The sequence below is a fragment of the Triturus cristatus genome, chromosome 11 (genome assembly GCF_964204655.1).
Source record: "Triturus cristatus chromosome 11, aTriCri1.1, whole genome shotgun sequence".
Lineage (NCBI taxonomy): Eukaryota > Metazoa > Chordata > Amphibia > Caudata > Salamandridae > Triturus > Triturus cristatus.
Genome location: NC_140594.1, coordinates 1,114,227,221 through 1,114,247,423, shown reverse-complemented (window position 1 = coordinate 1,114,247,423; position 20,203 = coordinate 1,114,227,221). Strand labels below are relative to the sequence as shown.

Genomic DNA, 20,203 nt, shown 5'->3' with positions numbered 1-20,203 from the left:
CTACCATACTTGAGGTGATTTGTCCAACTTTCCGGTGGGTATCATCTTCTGTTTGGAGTCATCATCCCTCCACGTGATGGGAAGCGGTTATGAAACACTTCAATATCAGTTTGGGAAGAGTAAAGGCCTCAGTGCCTTCCTGAATATCAGGTCATATTGGATTCTTATAACTTGAGAACATTACACGTGTACATCCTAAACATCTGTCCTGAATCTGACCCAATGAATGAACAATGAACAACCCCGCTATAGATAATTGCAAGAGAAAAGGGACGGAAATTCCATACCTGCTAAATGACTACCAAAATTATTACAAAATTCACACTCCACAAGAAAAAAAAAAAAAATCTAAAAACCTTAAAATGCTGACTTTTTTAAACTAACAAAAATCAAAACAATTCCACAACAAAAACAATTTCTAGAAATGAAAGGTATGTCCAAAGCAGAACATGAGTGTTTATGTAGTGCGCTCAGTCGGTATACTTTTATTTACAGTATGTCAGGGATAAATAAATGTGGCCAAATAGAACATGCTTTGGGAAGAACTGTACTAATACCTACATTCACTGTCTTACCCATTGAACAATTCAATTAATGTTCTAATAATACACCCTAAATAACTTGAATAACAAAATCACTGCGTCACAAAAATCCATATGCGAATCGCTTTGTATGAAAGCAACTGGGCCCATACTCGCATCGCATATTTCCTGAAATGCTGCCTCACTGAGCATGTTTAACCCGTTGTATATTGTAGATCTGGTTACATTTCTGCTCACTACAAAATTACGTATGTACAACACACATTATGACCATAGAGACCAATATGCAATTGATTATGTTCAACAAACGTAATACATGAAAAGTCTGCTAATAAACATGTGTTATACTATATTGACACGATGTTACTATACTCCACCCTAACTAATGTGAAAACGCTCAGAGCGCTCTAGGCCTGCTCAGCTTCTGCTGTACGCAACTTCAAAAACGAGCATTGGCATAGCCAATAGGTCTCGCCTTTGGGACCTTATATGTTTAGCCATGCAACAGTTGCATAACTAAACACTTATAAGGTCCCAAAAGCGAGACCTATTGGCTATGCCAATGCTTGTTTTAACTGCTGCAATCTTTTGAAGCCTCACGGAGAACATCAAAGCTGCCGTGCGGCCGCGAAAGTGAAAGTAATCGCGGTAAAGCGCGGCGCGCGCACATGCACTGTAGGTCTAGGCTGGCCTGGTAGCACTTTTTGGAGTCCTCACAAAATGTCTCGCAAGACCAGCGCATGCGCTGGTTCAGGCGAGACCTAACAACAAGACTGGCAATCAAAATAAATGACAAGCTAATCCTCTAAAAGACTTTTTCAACAAGAATGCTTCTGGAAGTCAGATATTCTTAGCTGCGCTTCACAAAACGTTCCTGCTTTGGAGCCTCGTCCCTACTTGATCATGCCGATTAGCTCGGTATCTAGTCCCATGGGCGAGGTCGGCTGGACCTTCACCTACAATCGCTCTGCATCAAATCAACATTCATTTTTTAATGCCCTTTTCCGGAATTTCATCACTTACCAAACCAACTTGTGAAGTATTGCATCCCATGGTAACATGAATCCCCACCTGATGGTGAAAGCAACTCCTGATGAGATTCAAGAACCTTTGGCCTTAAGCACTGTGCCAGGCCTGAAATTTAACAGGCACAGAAAACAAAGCGTAAGCCAACCAAGACCTTCATAGGAGAATGCCTTTCAGAATTAGAGGATCTTCCTAATGGACAAATTAGTTGCCTTAAGTGAAAGTCATTAACAGCATCCAAAGCTGTAAGATAATTACCTTGGCCAGAAATCTCTGCAAAAAATAAAACAGTATATATAATAAGAAATCAGGTATCCAAAACTGCAAAACTACACAAGTGAACATTCAAGCCCAAATGAGCTTAAGCAGAAAACCAACTCTCTTGCAATGTTTCTAAACAAATCATAAATACAAAATCAGCAAAGCATAGTAATGTAACTGCCCAAGGGGGAAAAAAATACCCCAACAATTTCTGCCCCAGTGGCCATCGTTTGACAAGGCCACCATACTGCGTTGTCACACATACAGTGAGTAATAGACGTTTATTTACTTGTATTGTTGATGAGTCATCTGTGATAAGCATGCGTTGGCAGAATGACCCCTCTTCAAGCCAATTTGCATATGAATTCAAGCAAGTGCATTGCTTGGGCCTATTCTCCAGTTTTTTACCTTTAATACTCTATTCACTCCAGAGATATTGGGAACTCGTTTTAATAGCCACAATCTCTAGAACGTATTGTCATCGGGTATCACCAATGTTGATAGCACAAGGCTATACTTCTTGAGTCATCACCCTTCACACAGTAAACAATGGTAATATATAGCACACATTGCACATTCAACAATGTTAACAGGCAGAACATTACGTATATGCCATTTATACGCACAAAAAGATTTTTAGGTCTCGCGCCTAGCGTTGCAGTGCGCAACACTACTCGCGCAGCGCGAGACCTCTTGTACGGGGTTCTGAAAGCTGACCACACGCCTATGCGTGTGGTCAGGCTTTCGCCGGCTGCCATTGGCTTTAGCATGTTTTTTTTACAAAAATAAGGCACGCAATTGGGCAAAGGCGGGTGCATGTCCCACCTTTGCTCCGCCGATTCCCGCTGGTGTCAATTACGCGCATCAGCGCGGCACAGACGACAGGCTCCCTCGCCCCCGCTCCTCTGTGGTGCGAGCGCACCACTGCTTTTTGCTTACGTATTTAATAATTGAAACCTCGTCAAAAATGTCGGAAACTTCCTTCCCTGAAGGGCAGCCGATGACATTCACATATTCACTTGTTACAAATGAGCACACGTTCGTCATCTTCAAACACACGAGTCATTGTTCAATCTACAAGGATTATTCATGCCATTTTGTATTCTTCAGAGAGTCGCAGATACAATTTGTGACTGTGTGTTTCTTTAGAGCAATTTGTGACTGTGTGTTTCTTTAGAGCAAAGTCTAACTCTGCGGGACACAGGAACTAAAGTAGCATCCAGCCCGCTAAAGGCGGGTTTGCGCAGCTGGGGGTGCTGCCCCGGCTCCCCTTTCTTGCTCGATGGTCACTGAAGCCGCTTTCTCAAGATGCAGCGTTGACTGCATCTTGAGAAAGCGGCTTCAGTGACCATCGAGCAAGAAAGGGGAGCCGGGGCAGCACCCCCAGCTGCCGCTTTATCTCACTCACCCAGCAGGGCAGGGTGGTCTGTGGGGTGCTATCAGTCCAGGTCCAGCAAGGTAAACTCCCTCCTTCCGAGCCTCACTTCAGTCCCTCAGCTGCAGGGCCAGGCTGCCCCATGAAGCCACAACACGCCCTGGAGAGCTTGTTACTAGCATTCCACGAAGAACCGTCGCCACAACTGCCTGGCTCCAGTGCCCACACACCATGTCCACGTCATTTACATATGAATGCTTGCTGCTCATGGGGATACTGTCTGGACAAAGGGCTCTCATTAGTAGCACTAGGTTAAAACGCAAATACACCAATATATTTACGATATGTACTTGGTACATTTTTTGTGAAATGTCTAATCAATCGTTGTACGTAACAGAATTCTACAGTTTCTAAAACTACACGCATTATCGATTACATCTGTCCTTAGGCTTTGAAGTAACATTTTGAAAATACAAGATGGTCACCTCGTTTTCGACTAGTTTCTAATATTTACTGGCCAATCATAAAGGTTGATGCTGATTAATCTGGAAAATTCACATTACCAACTATAGTCTGATAACTAACATTCAAATAAAAAAACATCCAGAATGATTTTAAAATTCATTGCAGCAGGTATTCGTAGCATATGATCTCAATCCACACACCCTGGCGCGATTTAACCGGATTGCTATACGTGCGCATTTCTCGACATTTTACTCCATTTGGTGCTGCAGTATCCCCAACACCATATTCTTGTTGCAAAATAGCAGTTGGTTTCGTCATCCCCATGTCTTGCTAATCAGCATCGATTTGCGTTGTTGTCCGTCTTCCCTTTCAGTGCAGAAGACGCCTTTTTTTTTTTTTTGTCCTCATTTACAACTAGGGCTCCCAGTTTTATGGTATTTATTTTTTTGTCATTTCCGTCTGCATTTATCCATATTTATTTTTTTCCAACTTTATCTGTATTTATCCATATTTATTATGGGTATTGTGAAAAAAATAAAGCTGAAACTGGTATATTTCCACATTTATTTACCCAATAAATATGCAGTCATGCTTGAATGCCTGCCAGGTTTTAGTGAAATGAACACCCGCAGAAGATAAATCGATGGACTTATATGAAAATATGCAAATTTCAGTATCAGCCTTCTCCATATCTCCCGCTGTTTAAGCTTTATTTTAAACTAAAATACCATTAATTTTAACACTCTTACCGATCAATCCACAGTTATTGGCCTGGCAGTCATGACAAAGTGTATGTAGAATCACTCAAAAAACACCCAATTTCCGTTTTTATCCACATTTAAAAATAAATACAGACAAGAAAATAAATAGTTTGTCTGTATTTATCTGTACAAATCTGTAAAAACGGAAAACAGGGAGGCTTATTTACAACCCACTCGGGCTGGTTCACGCGGATGATTATTGAGAAAAAGCAACCGTCTCAGTACACTGGATCTGCTGACTTATGCCCATTTAGGGCCAAGACTGCCGGTGCTATCTCGATCAACAGTTTAAGGACGATGCCCACTTGGGATGCCCATCGCTCACCTTAAGCTACTGGAGCGTCTCAATCGTGTCCTTAAAAGGGGTGCAGGATATACCAGAGAAGGCGGGCTGTGTAATCCTTGGACTAGGGAGAAAAAAAAAAAAAGAAAACAAACAAACCCTCGCTCTATTTCAACATATTCCAAAAATCCCGCTTCTACTTGTTTCCTGCCCTTGAGAGGTCTAACCTCGATGCCCTTAATAGAGAGGACAACCAGTCCTGGTGAGTAGGTGGTGACGAGTCTTTCCATTTGATGCAAATCTCTCTCCTAGCAAGCAAGATAGCAAAAAATAGGAGTTTCTCAGATGGCCCTTCTAGGTTATTTGCAAGGCCAAAAATAAGCATAGGCAAGTTAACAATAATGTGTATCCCCAAAGCTCTGGTAAGTGTATTGCTCACCTCTTCCCAAAAACCGGAAAGGGCGGGACAGTTCAAAAACATGTGGATATCAGATGCTCCTACTGCCCCACACTTCGCACAACATACTGGCGGGCCATTTGAAAATTTTGTTAACCTCTGTGGTGAATAATAGGCCCTGTGAATTGTAAAGAGGTGATTCCTACGAAGCCAGGCTGGTTTTACAGTATCATAGCATTTTACTGGATTTTGACCATAATGACTGGAGGTCTTGCTGTAGGATACTGCTCTCCCAGAGAGAGATGGGCAGTTGAAATTCACCATCCTGCTCATCCATAATAGAGCGGTACCAAGCCGCAACTTCTTTCTTTGCTGGGGGTTTATGTATAATCAGATGTTCAAATTGGTTTGTACCGCCCATTGGATGTTTGTTACGGGAAGGTTGAACAGCATTAGCCCAGCTAGTTAGTTGGAGATATTTGAATCTAGAGAGGGATGAACCAACTTTGTCTCTGAGAACCTCCCAGGGAACTAAAGTGCCTTCCACAAAAAGGTCTCCCCATCTCTCAATTCCAGCCACCCTAAGGGGAGTTGATAAGCTATCTAACAAGCACTCCTGAGTCCCTGGGGAATTCCAGATTGGGGCATATCCTGAAAAGTATCCCAGTTTCAGCGAAGCTCTAAGGCTAACCCATGTTTTAGCGAGCCCCTGTAATACCTTCAGCCTAACTTTTTTGAAAAATGTTGCATTGCCGTATTTGTATAAAAAGCCTTGCTCTGAAATACCAGAACCTCTCAACATGGCCAGAGACATAACCCCAACACCCTCACTAATAGGAGTTTTTAATAGCATACGTCAGTAGGAAAGTTGAAAAGCCCAAGCATAGAGCTGTATATCAGGAGCTGCTAAGCCTCCCTTTTCTCTTCGCCTTCTGATTTTTTTCCAGGCTATCCTAGAGTGTCGAGAAGCCCAGACAAAGGCGTTAAATTCACTCTGAAGTTTGCCCAGAACTCTCATATAAAAAAATAGGTGGATAGCGCCAAAGAGAAAAGTATATCTAGGCATAATAGACATCTTAATAAGGTTGACTCTCCTGAGTATTGAGAGCGGTAGAAGGGCCCAAGATTTCATTAATTTACGAGTTTCTCTAGCTATCAGCATTAAATTATAGTGCAGAAGACGTCTTGTTGTAGTAGCCCTACCGAACCTGCAAAGCTCTCGGGCAAGTACAAAGGGCAGGAGGGGGTTGTGATTTCTAGTACTAGTACGCGATGGGTGAGAGCAATGACTGTCCTCGTTTCTTTTCTTTATTGTTTTCCTTTACTTATCTTCTTCTTTCTACATACATGTGTATGTAATTTTTACTTCTTCATCCTTTTCCGAGATTGCTTTCAGGTAGGCCGCGTGTAGAGTTTGATTACCTACCACTTGTATTAAATATTTTACCAGCAGTCAGGTGGCTGAATGTCGTGCAGTCCGTGGGACAGGTACTCTGTTTTGTGACAAGCATTTGCAATGCAATAGGTCTTGCATTACTAAATGTTTCAGTTATTGGCGTTGCATTATTATCAGCAACGTTAATAGCTCAAAACTTTTACTAATGCGAGACCTATTGCATTGCAAATGCTTGTTGAATATGTCATCAGAAAACCTAACAGGATCCAAAACTCTGTATCTTAGAGCTTTAAGTCACAGAAGCAGGAAGTCACACAATGTGGTCTGCAAAATGGACCAATTTGTTAACTAGACAACCACAGGCTGGAGTAAATAAACCACTTTGCAAGAAAGTCACCACCACACTCCATGTATGAATGCTTTTCTTCGCGTACTTTATCTGTCAGTGGTTGTTGTTAAGTATCCTTTGTGGGTACTATGCAGGGGCGTAACACAGGCTCCCGCATCCCCCGCGGAGCGGGGGGCCCCCCAAGCTGCAGGGGGGCCCCTCAGCCCAGTAATAAAATCTGAGCGCTCCGTATTAAATCAGGGGCCCCTCTGTGTACATTGCAGGGGGGCCCTTAAACTTTCGTTACGCCACTGGTACTATGTTACCACTGATGTCCATCCTGGGCCATCAATTCCAATACACTAAAACTGCAGAACCAAACTGCTTCCTATGGGCATTTCCCTCTCTTTGGGTCGAGCAGCTGAGACTGATTCTAGGCTGTGGAAGGGGTTAGAATCTCATAATACAATCTCAAAATGAAATAAATATCACAACTTCAATGTCTAGTCAGTGCTATAACTTCAAAGATGAACGGTGGTTTTATTTACATTAAGGTACACAACATGCTTAAATATAACAAAAACAAAGAACTAGAAGATGCCTGCATCTGCGGAGAAGAAATTGCCTTGAAATAGGTTCACAGGTCCTAAGCGTGCATTATGGTAGAATACTTTCATGTGAAATTGGCCCTATGAACAATGTTATCCTATGGGTCTTGTAGGGAAATCCATCTTTTTGCACGCGTCACCGGACTGTGTGCGGTTTATGGTCCTGAACAGCTGATGTTAGAGCTATGAAAAGTGACGACCTGCTAAACTGCACTTTACTGCACGTGCCTTTCCACAAACTCAGTAACTGTTTTGGCGAATTTAAATGGTGTATTTGCCTTTTCTGTGCATCCGTCATTGCTATGCAAAACTATGCGGACCACAAAAAAGCAAATACCCCATGTGGATACAGTGAGGTTTTCATAACCCATCTGAAAGGAGACCTTGTGTCAGTATTCAATTAGGAAAGAGAAAGTAAAATCAGTAAGCAGATAATGATTTAGTAAAGGGAAAATACAGGCCACGAGGTATAATGAGCACATTAGTACGTGGGAAGACAATCACAGAATGTGTTCAAACTCTACAATAATATGGTTCATGACCTGGGAAACAAGGACAGTGCAATATTTCTTATCTCACCTGAGCCCTTAGATGTTCACTCCTTTGAAGGATAACGCATGCGCACAGGAACCAGCAATCTCCAAGAATCCCCTGCTTCACCTGCCCCTCTTGTGGGGTATCTGGAAATAAACGGGGATTGGAACAAATGTCCTACAACAAAAGACAACTAAATATTACTATAATAAAATTATATTGTTTAATCGGTAAAATTAATACAAGTCTTCAACTAAAACATGTGGACACGATCTCTGTTTACGTAAAAGATGCAATTCTTATTTCACAATATGTGAAAAATATGCTCAGCAATTGTTTACGAATAGGTAAAACAAGCTGCATAAATATATGGAGACATTATACGTAAGAGAAATGGTAGGCAAACAACTTTAGAAGTAGGGACAATTTTATGGGAAGAGTATAGGAGAAGCCGGGACATTCTGGAGAAGGCCTTCCAAGTTAAACAAGGATGGGACTTGATCAGAGAAAGAACATGCTGGTTTAGGAAAGTGGCTGAGGGTGACGTATTTCAGAGGTGGAGAGAAAGAACTTAGAAGAGGAAGGGCTAACTTAGAAAAGTAATGGAGGAGGTGGTGAAGCATTTTTCAGTAGGAGGAAGAGATTTTTTGTAATAAAGAAGGGATTTTTTGTGTAGGATTTTAAAATGGGAAGAAAAATACTTGGGGCAAGGTGCTGTACCAGTTCCGCATGGTGTGCCCTCTTGTCCATGTTGCATGCTGTATGTGCCTAGTCACTGGAATGGATGGTATGGAATGTTAGGATGGTATGTTTCAGCAGATGGGCTTTTGGTTTCAAAGTATGCTGGGCTAAGCAAGAGACGACTTCCGCTCCTGGTCAGATGTGAATGTAGAACTTATTCTTATGAAGAAACATACTTAGTAGAAAGAGCTTGTACTTGTTAATTAGGAATGAACCTCCAAGCCTTGGGACTCTTATTACTGGACGCCTTGCAGGACCACGGTGGTTCATAGATAAGCTGCACCTATACTTAAAAATAACATCAAACGCTGTAGTCATATATGAATATTTCAATAGGGATGCACATGTGAAATTAATCTTTCCTGCGCTATGGGTTTTTCATAAGTCCAACCTCGCCTCAATTATATACAATTAGAGGTAATGATTCTGCTGTTTTGCGTCGAGTAAGTGGATATCGGTCTCGTTTTTGCAAAATATTTAAAAAATATTCTGAGGAGAAAAAAAACCTAATAGTGGCAGTGTTCTTAATGCTGACTTTTTAAGTTGATCTCCAACCTTGAAAATAGCTTATATCTAAAATGTAAAGCATCGGTTTTACATGGGGAGTAAATGAGTATTGTTGCAGTGTAACTTGAAAATGAAGAAAAAGACAGACTCCTCTTGGCAATGTAAAAACAGCTCTTTACTGTCATGGCAGAGAGAGTGGCAAGTCCACACAAGTAAACAGCCAGTCTCAATCTGCTGCTTCACAGGCAGCTATTTTTATACAGAGTTATAAAATGGTTATTACAAAAGTTCAAACAAGGAATTACTAGGCGATTACACATTGATGATGACGAAACATGAAGTCACTTGCGACCCTTGACTTTAACCTTATTCTATATACACATCCTTTATTGCAGGTCTAACCATGCTTAATTGACTAAGTATTCTTCTACATTTGAACGAGTGTGTATTTGGGTTGAATGCATGTACGTTTGTGTGTGTGCTTATTATTGCACTACTAAGACCTCTTCCCTTTGTTCTTAGCTAATTTGATTTCTTGCTCTTATTGTCTAATCATTTTCCCAATCTATTGAAAACACATAATATGTGCTGGTGTGCTAAGGCCATAAATTCCTTTAAGCTTGCTGAACACGAGTATTCCTTTAACTATGACCTTATAAGTCATGCCTCTGTTCTCAAAAAAACTCTTCACATCTTCCTCATCAGCACAAGGTTTTGACCTATACTCCTCTTTTACCACGTAGAACTGTGTAACGCTCTCTACTGATGTTTAGTGTTGCGCTGCGTTTTCATATCTTCCCTAACAGTATGTCTAAAAAATATTTGGAAGGGATGAATTACATCAAAAGCAGATTGATTTGTCATTTTAGAAGAGCTAGTGAAAGTTTTCAAAGAGAAGAAGGAACAACATATATAATGTGGTTATGGGAAATGTGGAACATCAAAACTTATTTAAGACAAGATAATAAGAGCTGTGTTAGGATCAGAAATACTTTCAAGGGAGACGTATGTTTGAGTCAAACGTAGTGAAATTTAGCATAAATATTTTACTTTTAAAGTATAAACATAGGCAAACATTTTGGGAGGATATTTCAGGGGCATTTTAAAGGAGGAAGAGGATGTGGCATAACTGCAAGAGCTGTCAACTTTGGAGCTGGGGATACAGGTTTGAGTCTTGGCACTGGCTCAACATCCTGTGATTACTGGTCAGATCACTTAATCTCCCTGTGCCTACAGACAGCGCCTGGATACCCTCACAGGTGATTAGCTGTGCACTACGGATCCCAGTATTATTATTGAGGATATTATTAGGAAAGAAATTTTCAAAACAGAGACAAAAGGTATCCATTCTAACTTTTTGTCGGAGCACTTGCCAGGATTTCAGAGAAGGAGACAGGAAGGAAAATTTAAGAAGTACTGGCTAAATTAAAGCGGCAGTATAAAGGTTATTTCATAGGAGCAACATGGTATATTTTATATAAGAATAAGAAATAAGAAAAACTGTTCTTTATACCACACTACTGCCATCTGTGGGCACTGTAAGTAACAGATTTTACTATTACTCAATGTATAGTACTCAATTTACTGATTTGGGAAGGACTGCAGGTTTGACATGCCGGGATCAAACGTACGACCACCAGAACACTACATGTAGTAAGTGAATAGAGTTCACCTGACTTTGCCATACTGACGGCTTTTAGAGCAGGAGTATGAAACATTAAAAACATAATTTAGGTTTTCGGGTGGCTGCACAGGGCCATTCAATTATCCCTTAATGGAAAAAACTCACTGGAAAGAAGGGACGCCGACCTAATGCAATAACAACTGGTCAACCACAAATCATTTGTCTACATCTAGCTTAGCTTATTTTGTATGGAATACATTTTTATTTCTTTACACATGGCTGCTCTCTTGCCTGTCATGTTAAACAAATAGCATCACTTCCAATGTTGTCTGTTTCGTTTTTTTATATGTTCGGTGATATTATCATGAAGAGTATTTTCATTTTTTAAGTCAAAGTTAGCACTTATGCCCTACATTCACCTACGAAAAAAAAGCCAATTCCCTTGGAAAAAAACCACAAAAGGCAGCAGCGTAGCTCATTAACAACGAAGCTAGAGCCAGCAGCTGAGAGTGTCACCGATGCCTTTACTGACAGCAGAAATAGCACAATTAAGATTTAGGCACATACATATCTGTCACAAGACACTAGTTCATCAGCACCTAACTCGGGAGCGAAATAAGGCAGCTTCAAGCAAATGTCAACAACAATCTCCTTATTTAATACTCGTACACCAGGTAAGATACTCGTGAAATTCACAAAACGCTCCAGAAAGAGGACTTCCACATCCTAGGTGTGACAAAGCCAGGAAAAAACACAAAAGCTATCATTTTTGTGCTGCTCCAACCAGAACAAGATTATGAAGAAACCTAAACAGGAATTGCTGGCACTCACTATTTTTTCATTGGAGCGACTTGCTTCACTCACTGTGTCACAACACATTTCCTCACATAGGATTCATAACAAAAATCCTAGTACTGAAACGCCACTCGAGGAAATATTAGAAATTGCCCAGTACACTCAAGCCTTGCCACAAAAGTTGCTGGAGGTATGCAATCTCTGTGTAGACATTCCTCAGAAGAAACAAACTGCTGAAGTAGCAGAGAAATTGGAATTTCTAAGGTTCAGCAGATGGTCAACTAACTAAACTGGTCACACTACAAATCTATTTCCGTGCAGCCAGGAAACCTCAAATGCAGGGCTCCAAGTATGGCCATAATCAGAATACTCCTTATGGGTCACGGATACCCACCTACATTGCAAGCCTCCTGGCATAGATCCACAGAATAAACGAGATGTCAGAGGAAAGTATCTCAGACTATGTTCCACAGAGCATTAAAGGCATGTCTATCTCTACCCAGTGAAACTCAAGCCAGAAGGATTTAAAACAGATCTGGAAACATGAAACTGGAAGGTTACATGCCTGAATTGAGCTGAAGGGACACCAGGACTGCCTACGATAAAGCCTGCTGTAAAGCCCAAAAAACTGCCAAAGACATTTGAAGATGCAAAGAAAGCCCACCATATTGCTTGAATAGAAGATAGATATCAAGAATGTTTGCCATCCCACGCCTACGAACACTGTTAACCTTTCCAGGTGCAAGATTTACATAATTCACATTTGCATAAGGGACATCCATTAACAGCCAGACGTCTGCCCTTTAAACCAGTTGCACCAACAAAAACCCAGTCCTACCTCCTCATTTTGTTGAGAAAAATCAAGACAAACCTCTCATACAGACTGCCCAACATTCACCATAAAAGACCCAAGCTCCTTACATTGCAACAATGATCAGCACATTCCTCAAGGCTAGGTGTGCAGTGTAGGAAACTGGCTCTATAAATACTGCACCAAAATGAGGTATAGTGTGTATAGAGTTCAGGTGACCCCAAAAGAAGGCAGACGTTACAGTTAGATAGAACCTTACACTCCATTTGTGGTATAGTGGTCAAGCAGTAAGGCAGTATCAGAGGACAGTGTTAAGCATTTGATGTACCCACTCAGTCAGAAAATAAATTCACACACTCAAGAACTGAACTCTAGGCCAATTGTTTTTGTATAAAAATATATACTGTTTTATTTTCGAACCAAGCAAGCCTGGCACAGGTAAGCATTAAATACTTTACAGTAATAAGTTGCTGAACGTAGAACAGTTTGAAAATGCAATAGGAATTGTACTTTGATTTACAGGGGATGCATTAGGTTGCAATACATAGCAAATACATTGCATTGAAATAAATAGGCTTTTTCAGTAAATTACAGGTAAGTTAATTTTTACGTTACTTTTCTAACTCAGTGCTGGATTCCTAGATTCAGCACTGGGACATTTCCTGCAAACAGGTAAGTAAATATGTTTTGGTTATTCGTGCGATTTTTTAAGAGTATTTTAGATTTCAAAACTCCACACTTAGAAACTTTTTGGAAGAAAATTGTCAGTGTTATCCTATGGAGGAAAAACAGGTTATCGGGTCACAGGTAAGTTATCGACTGTGCGAGTTAAGGTTCTGGGGTTAGACTCAGGGGTCCCCCAGGGTCAGTGATGCACTCTTGCTACACCCTCAGCGGCACTAGGGCGGCCGGGTGCAGAGTGTTGAGGCCCAATGTTATCCAATGAGGGATAGGGGGCCTCCGGTTGGTGGCTACTGGCAAGCAGGCCACTGGGTTGTGGGAGCAAAGCTCCTAGGGTTTAGGTCAGGGCAAATGGGTAAACAAAGTAGCACAAAAAGGTGCACCCTCAGTGGCACGAGGCGGCCGGGTGCAGAGTGCTGTTTCAACGTCAGGCACCCTGTTGTTTTCAATGCAGAACCTCCGGTTTACAAAAGCACTGCAGGCAGGGAGACGAAGAACTTCTGGGTGTGACCAACACTTCGAGAGGTAAGTTGGAAAGTTAAGGGTTGGTTAGGCACCGTTGGTTTGGGCACACAAGGCTGTGAGGCGTCGGATGCAGGGGTACCTTTTGGGGTCGGATCTTCTTACCAGCTCCGGGTCGCGGTCAGGGGGGCCTTCTGGATTTAGGCTGCAGGCATCGGATTGAGGCAGGTCAGGGGTCGCCGGATCTCGGGTCAGGATCGCCGGGGTGATCTCCTCATGGTGTTTTTCCACTCGAGCTCGGGCTGGGTTCGGCGGGTGCAGAGTGGGCTGGATTCGCAGTCTCTGGCTGCTGCCAGAGGTTGCAGTTTGAACAAATCCGGTGTTCACGGGAGAAGCAGTCTTTGGAAGTGAAGGCAGGCAGGTCCTCCGGAGTCTCTGAGGTTGCTGGCTGCAGGACACACCTGGATTTTGCAGGAGCAGGTTCGAGGAGAGACAGGCCTGTAGGGCTGGGGCCAAGTCAGTGGGTGTCTCTCTCTTGTTAGCTGGCTGCACGGCTGTTCGGTCCTTCTTTTCTTCTTGTCGTTTCTGGATCTGAAGAAGCAAGGTTCAGGGTGCCCCCTAAATACTAGATTTAGGGGCGTTACAGGAAGGTAAAGGGCAGAGACCAATGGGTCACTTCCTTGGGGTGGGTACACCCCCTATTGTGCTACTCTCCAGTGGGAGGGGGACAGGAGCCTGTCCCTGGTTGGTTGGGTCCCCCCGTCCTCAAGATGGCAGGGACTCTTAGAGTTGTTCTTCACCTCGCCTCCCCCACCTGAGGGATGGAGTTGGCAGAGGTAGGCACATCTCTCTCCCTCACTTGTTTTTCCCACCGGTTCTCCCGCCCAAAGAGGGGTGTAGAACCAGTGGGGACCAGTTGCTGAAAGCAGCCAATGGTCTTGGGAGGCTCACAAAGGCAGCATGCCTTTGAAGCTTCCCCTTCGTGAACCCTGGCCATCCTGGGGGAGGAGGCTTGGCACCTCGCCCCAGGATGTGCATTGTTTCAGGCCCCATAGAGCAGCAGGCTCTTGAAGCAGGGATCCAGAAACATGTCTGGTGGTGGCAGCTGAAAGCAGTCACTCAGCCTGGACACTAGTGGTGGGTTCGTTTTCAGGTGGCATCTCTGAGATGCCCTCTGTGAGCATTTTTCATTAAATCCCATACTGGCATCAGTGTGGGTTTAATGTGCTGAGAAGTTTGATACTAAACTTCTCAGCTTTCAGTGTAGCCATTATGGTGCTGTGGAGTTCGTAATGATAAGCTCCCAGCACCATATACTCTTAATGGCAGCACTGCACTTACAATGTCTAAGAATGGACTTAGATACTGTAGGGGTACAGGGATCATGTACCTGTACCCTCACCATTGGCAAAGGGGACACAGCTAGAGGGGTGACTGATCTATGCCAGGGCAGTGGGTTGTAGGCATGGCACACAGGGATGTGTGCCATGTCGACTCTTCACTTTGTTCTGCACCAAAACACACAGTCTGCAAAGGAATGGTGTGTGTGTAAAGGTACAAGGCCTCTAAGGGTGGCACAATAAGTGCTGCAGCCATTAGAGGTTTTCCCTGGTCACAGTGCCGTGGGTAGCATTTACCAGGGGCTGACCTGTGGCCAGAGATGCCAATTGGGTTCGTTTAGGGGAAAGAACACAGGCCCTGGGAACCCGATTGGCAGGGACCCAGGGCAGACCAAGAAAAAGTGCATCAGTAGTCTGGCAAAAAGTGGGGGGGGTTACTGCAACAGAAACTCACTTTCCCACATGCAGGGGTTTGAAGCAGGTCATGAAAAATAAGCGGATTAAGCCAAGAACAAACACCAATGATCATATGTACCTCAACCCAATCTCCAACCTCCCCTTCCTGACCAAGGGCAGGTCCCAGGGCCAGTACACAGCAGTATGTTGAATTTTTATCCGCCTCGTAGGACCAGTGTGTAGAGTTGCTCTGGCTGTCCCTGGTGCGGAGGCAAGAGCCGCAGGGATCTGGTATTACTGCTTTCATAATGCTAGTGAGGAAACGGATGCAGAAATCTACAACGTGGCCACGGAGGTGGTTGGTTTAAGGTGCTGCTGAGTCCCTCGAGTTGCAGCCTTGAGTAAAAGTAGTGGTTGCTGGACTGGCCACCAATAAGCCTTGGCAGCAGTAGGGTCAGCAGCAAGTTGTTTTGACATCCGGAGGTCCAGAGAAAACGGTAGCCACCTGAAACTTGCTGGAAGTCAGGACTAAGTTTCCCACAATGCAACGGACCATCCACTTTTGGGCAATCCCTCGGAAGACCCAATGACTAGCAATTCTTTGGTTCCGGGAGGTTGTTTTTACCTGCAGACTGCAGGGGACTAGTACCACTAGTCCAAGGGAGTCTGGAGTGGCCTTTGGCTCTAAAAGGGGTCCCTCTGTCTTGAAGAACCGGTCTTTGGTCTGAGACGAGTCGCACTCATGCAGTATCAGGATGGTTGTCACAGGTGCTGAGCATCACGCCTTTGTTTTATTCAGGTCCTGTAGTTGCAGACTCAAATTTGTCCTCTTTTGCAATCAGAATCAGAACTGAGGTTCTGGTTTCAGGGGTACCCCTTAAATCCTAAATTAAGGGGAGTTAGGGGTTTGGGTGCAAGTGGCCAATGGGCTATTAGACCCAGTGGCTAATCTGCCCCCGACGTGACCACATGTGTGTGTCACCTTTTCTACTCAGAATCCTCTAGCATGTCACATTAAAAAATGGCAGACACATTCTTTGGCTATGCAGACCAGGTAGCCCACCCTAGGAGTGTGGCTAGCCTTCTGGGATGGTATACACCTCCTGACTACATTATTTTCCCCGCTGATCGGGTGCTCGCTGCTTCCTCCTTCTGGAGGCAGCCTGGTCGCATATTAGAGGTTGTGTAAACTTTGAAGCTCAATGAGGGAGGTGTTGCCTTCTTCCCAATCAGGACTTCGTTGCTGACTCCTGGGAGAGTTCACACCTCCTGGAAAAGGGTTAGATTCCTGTCTTGGTGGCAGCAGTTACGGGTTGTCAGCCAGGGCACAGGAAAGGCTGGGGCAAGCAGGTGAGCAACCTCTAAGGTAGACACCTGGGAGCATGCCATATCCACTAAGACATAGGAATCATCACAGGAGCGATGAGGCAAGTTGATGGATACCAAACATGACATATTTTAGTGGTGTCATAATGGAGCTGGCAACCTCGGGGTGCCTGGTTGCCAGCCCATGTTATCCTATGGACCGCTGATCACTTATAGTCAGGGACCCTGAAATTATGCGGTTGTGCAGCCGCTGCATTTGTTGCATATTTGTAGATTTACCGCACAATTCATCATCTGCTGCATAAGCTGCAGATTGTACCCCCAAAAAAAAGTGTTTCTGGCTCAAACGGATCAAAAGTTACTGAAATCGCAGCAACCTGTGTTGCTGAACACTGGAAGGTCCTTTGCAAAGGCTGACATCACTTTTCTATTTCTATGCTTGGGTGTTAAACTGAGGTGCAATCCTTGCCCAGATAGTGTTAACAAGTGTAAAAATGACAAAATAATATAATAATATTATCAGCAAATGTGTTGCGTAATTTGCCTTTTCATGCCGCATAATTTGGACAACCCAGCTGCATATTTTGGCCCTCTCCAGATGGAGAATTCCAGTGGCCCTTTGTGGAAAGAGGCTACTGTAGGGATATATAAGCTTGCACTTATATGTCCAAAAGATAATGCACACACACACGAGCAACTGGTTACTCAGAGATTCTTAAGAGAAAACATCCAGATTCCTATTATATCAGGATGCCAGGTGTTACCGCTGCTTAGTTCTTACTCTTTATGGGTATCCAAAGATATTGGAGTAGAGGCCTCACTCACTTATCGTGAAATTCTTCATCATCTGCCCCTATCCACACCCTGGTAAGATGGTACTGTCAGGGCGGACTCAATCATAGGTGGAAATGGGAGTTTTTAGATAAAGCGAGCTGGATAAGCAGGGACCCAGAAAAGTGATATATTAAAAATACCCAAAGGTGTCCCCAAAGGTTTTACTTTATTAGGAGGGTACCAGGGGGTATGGATAAAAATATGAATTTTGAGGGTTCTATTGAATACAATTATTCAATTATACCCTTCGTTTTGGTGCCAACATGTTTCAGCCCTCACTAGGGGGAGAAGTTGGCCTAACAGCTAGGGCGGTCGACCTCGAATCTGGGGAACCGGGTTCGAGTCTCACAATAAAGCTGAACATCTCGTGATTCTGGGCAAATCCCTTAATCTCCCCGTGCCTAACAAAAATTAACGTGTCCTCCTGTAACACAACTGGTGCTATGTAAAGCGCTCCGATACCCGATACCTTCGGGTCAAGTTCGCGCTATATAAAACTCTGTAAAAAAAAAAAAAAATCTATGAGCCAGGTCGGATCTGGGGCCTTTGTCAGGGCTGTATCGTTAGTGTCCCTGCTCTTTCTTGTGCAAGCACACTTGTGAGGCCTAATGCTGTTCCCTGCTTGGTTCTTTGCTCCAGAGGATTTTTCTCTAGTGTGTCTCTTCAAGGGTCATGTGGTCCATGCGGGGCGGTGCAGTCTTGTAGTCACACATTAATCAAAGATCCAGGCACCTCAGGATTACCTAGGTCCTACCGCTGTTGGTAGCTTGAAGAGTCCCAGTCTAGCCATTCATAAGGCTGGTACAATACAGTTAATGCCGTCTCAAGTCTAGACCTAAAAAGGGAAAAAATCTTGAGCTAAATGCCACTTTGCATTTCACAAGACTTTCAAATGACATTGTGACATATGAAAGCATCAGCCATTCCTTGCATTTTCTCAAAATCATTTTGCATTCTTGAGATTGTCGTTTGGCCTTTAACCCTTCCACTATGGGCTAAACATCTCAACACCCAAACTGCTGTCTTAAATGTCAGAATTTGACAAGTGTTATACATGACATGGAGTCACTTGTCAGCTATGCTTTAAAATGTTACAAAGTTGTCAAGTCCAAAAGAAAAATTCTGCTTGCTTCGTTAGTAAAAACTAAAAGTAACCTCTACTCACATATTTTGTAGGTGTTCTCTTCAATTCACATCATGCATGAATTCAAACTTAGGCAACAACAATGTTTTTTTCTTTCGTTCAGTGGAATGCTTTACACCAAGCTTCACAACATAATTAAAGTACAATATGTGGAAGGAGTACAACCTTCCCGTACACAAATAATATGTAATGACTAGGTGGCAGTAGCAAAGGGAACATAAGGATTTGCTCACACAAACAGGGCAGGTAGCTATTGCAATAAAGACGGAGTGAATGCAACTAAAACACTACTGTATGCTCTCCATAAACACACATTACCAATTATATCACTGTTATTATTAGCTGCACAACCTAAGTAACCATGCTCTAAAAACGTACACAATTGTCAATCCATCCACAAAGGTTGGGCTGCACCTCTAACAAATGTGGAGGCCCGCCACTGACTATGGAACCAATTAGTGTATTATGAGTGGTAAGGAAAGGTCTAGTGAGTACAGAGGTGAAGGGGGCGGTGGTGGAGACAAGCGACTTCTTTAATTGTTTTTTTTTTTTTCAAATATATATATACACTCACTTTTAATTGTATTTATATAGCGTTTACTACTGCTGAAGATGCGTTTTTACCACTCACTACTGAGATTGGTGTTAGTGAGTACGAGTACCCGAGATATTGAACTAGTTGTTATCTTCGAAGGGTACCTTAACCTGCACAACACTGCCATAACAGGTGACCGAAGTACACATTCATAAGATTACCATATAATGCATAAGAAAATAGGGGTGGGAAATGAGGGATGGAGAAACGGTGAGACATTGTTAGGGAGGGTACCTGAGGTCTCTTCCAGGTCAACCCTTCGCACAGAGACTCCAAGGGATGAAGACGGCGGGATCCGAGAACCGAGGCCAGAGAAGCCGGGAAAGACGCGTCCTGGAAGAGGTAGCTCCTGTCCAGGGGGCGCCGCATACCGCTACCGCTCGGGTACTAACCGGTGCAGCGACCGGTGGATGAGCAGGCACCATGTAGAGGGCGGAAATAACAAGACAAGGAGGCCGCCATCTTGAAAGGGAGCCTTCCGACAGAGCCCGCCTGCAACACCAAAGCGTCAGACGCCTATCTTGAGATATACTCTACTGCCTGCCACTTTCACGCATAGGGAAGGGAGCCTATAATCGATACTAAAAATAAAATCAATTTTATTCCATGCAAATTGCAGTAAACCATAGCATAATTTTAATTGTACGTGCACTGGTTCTCATAGTGTGGTACCCTCCTTATTTTAGGATGGCCGCTGCATTCACAGACCGTGCATATCCCGTAGGCAGGTAAGCTAGGGGTTGTACAAAGCGCAGCTAAAGTCTGAGAGTTGTACGCATCGAGAATACTCCTAAAAGACTGGTCAAGTTTTAAACTAGAGTTGCTACCTGGACGTTTTTAGGTCTCGCCTGACCCAGCGCATGCGCTGGTCTGGCGAGACTTATTGAGAGGGCTCCAACAAGCATTGGCATAGCCAATAGGTCTCGCCTTTGGGACCTTATAAGTGTTTAGCCATGCAGCAGTTGCATAAC

General features: G+C 43.4%; 1 protein-coding gene across 1 annotated transcript in view; it reads right to left on the bottom strand.

Annotated features, from left to right (window-relative positions):
• Nucleotides 1-19,741, bottom strand: part of CAPN10 (calpain 10) — a 123,660-nt gene extending 103,919 nt beyond the window's left edge. Inside the window, exons 1-2 of the mRNA XM_085635625.1 lie at nt 19,467-19,741; nt 8,022-8,153 (exon numbers count right to left, since the gene is read on the bottom strand). Coding sequence (XP_085491751.1) covers nt 8,022-8,153; nt 19,467-19,601 — 267 coding nt within the window. The 5' untranslated portion in view covers nt 19,602-19,741. The remainder of the gene's footprint in view (nt 1-8,021; nt 8,154-19,466) is intronic.
• Nucleotides 19,742-20,203: the final 462 nt, after the last annotated feature.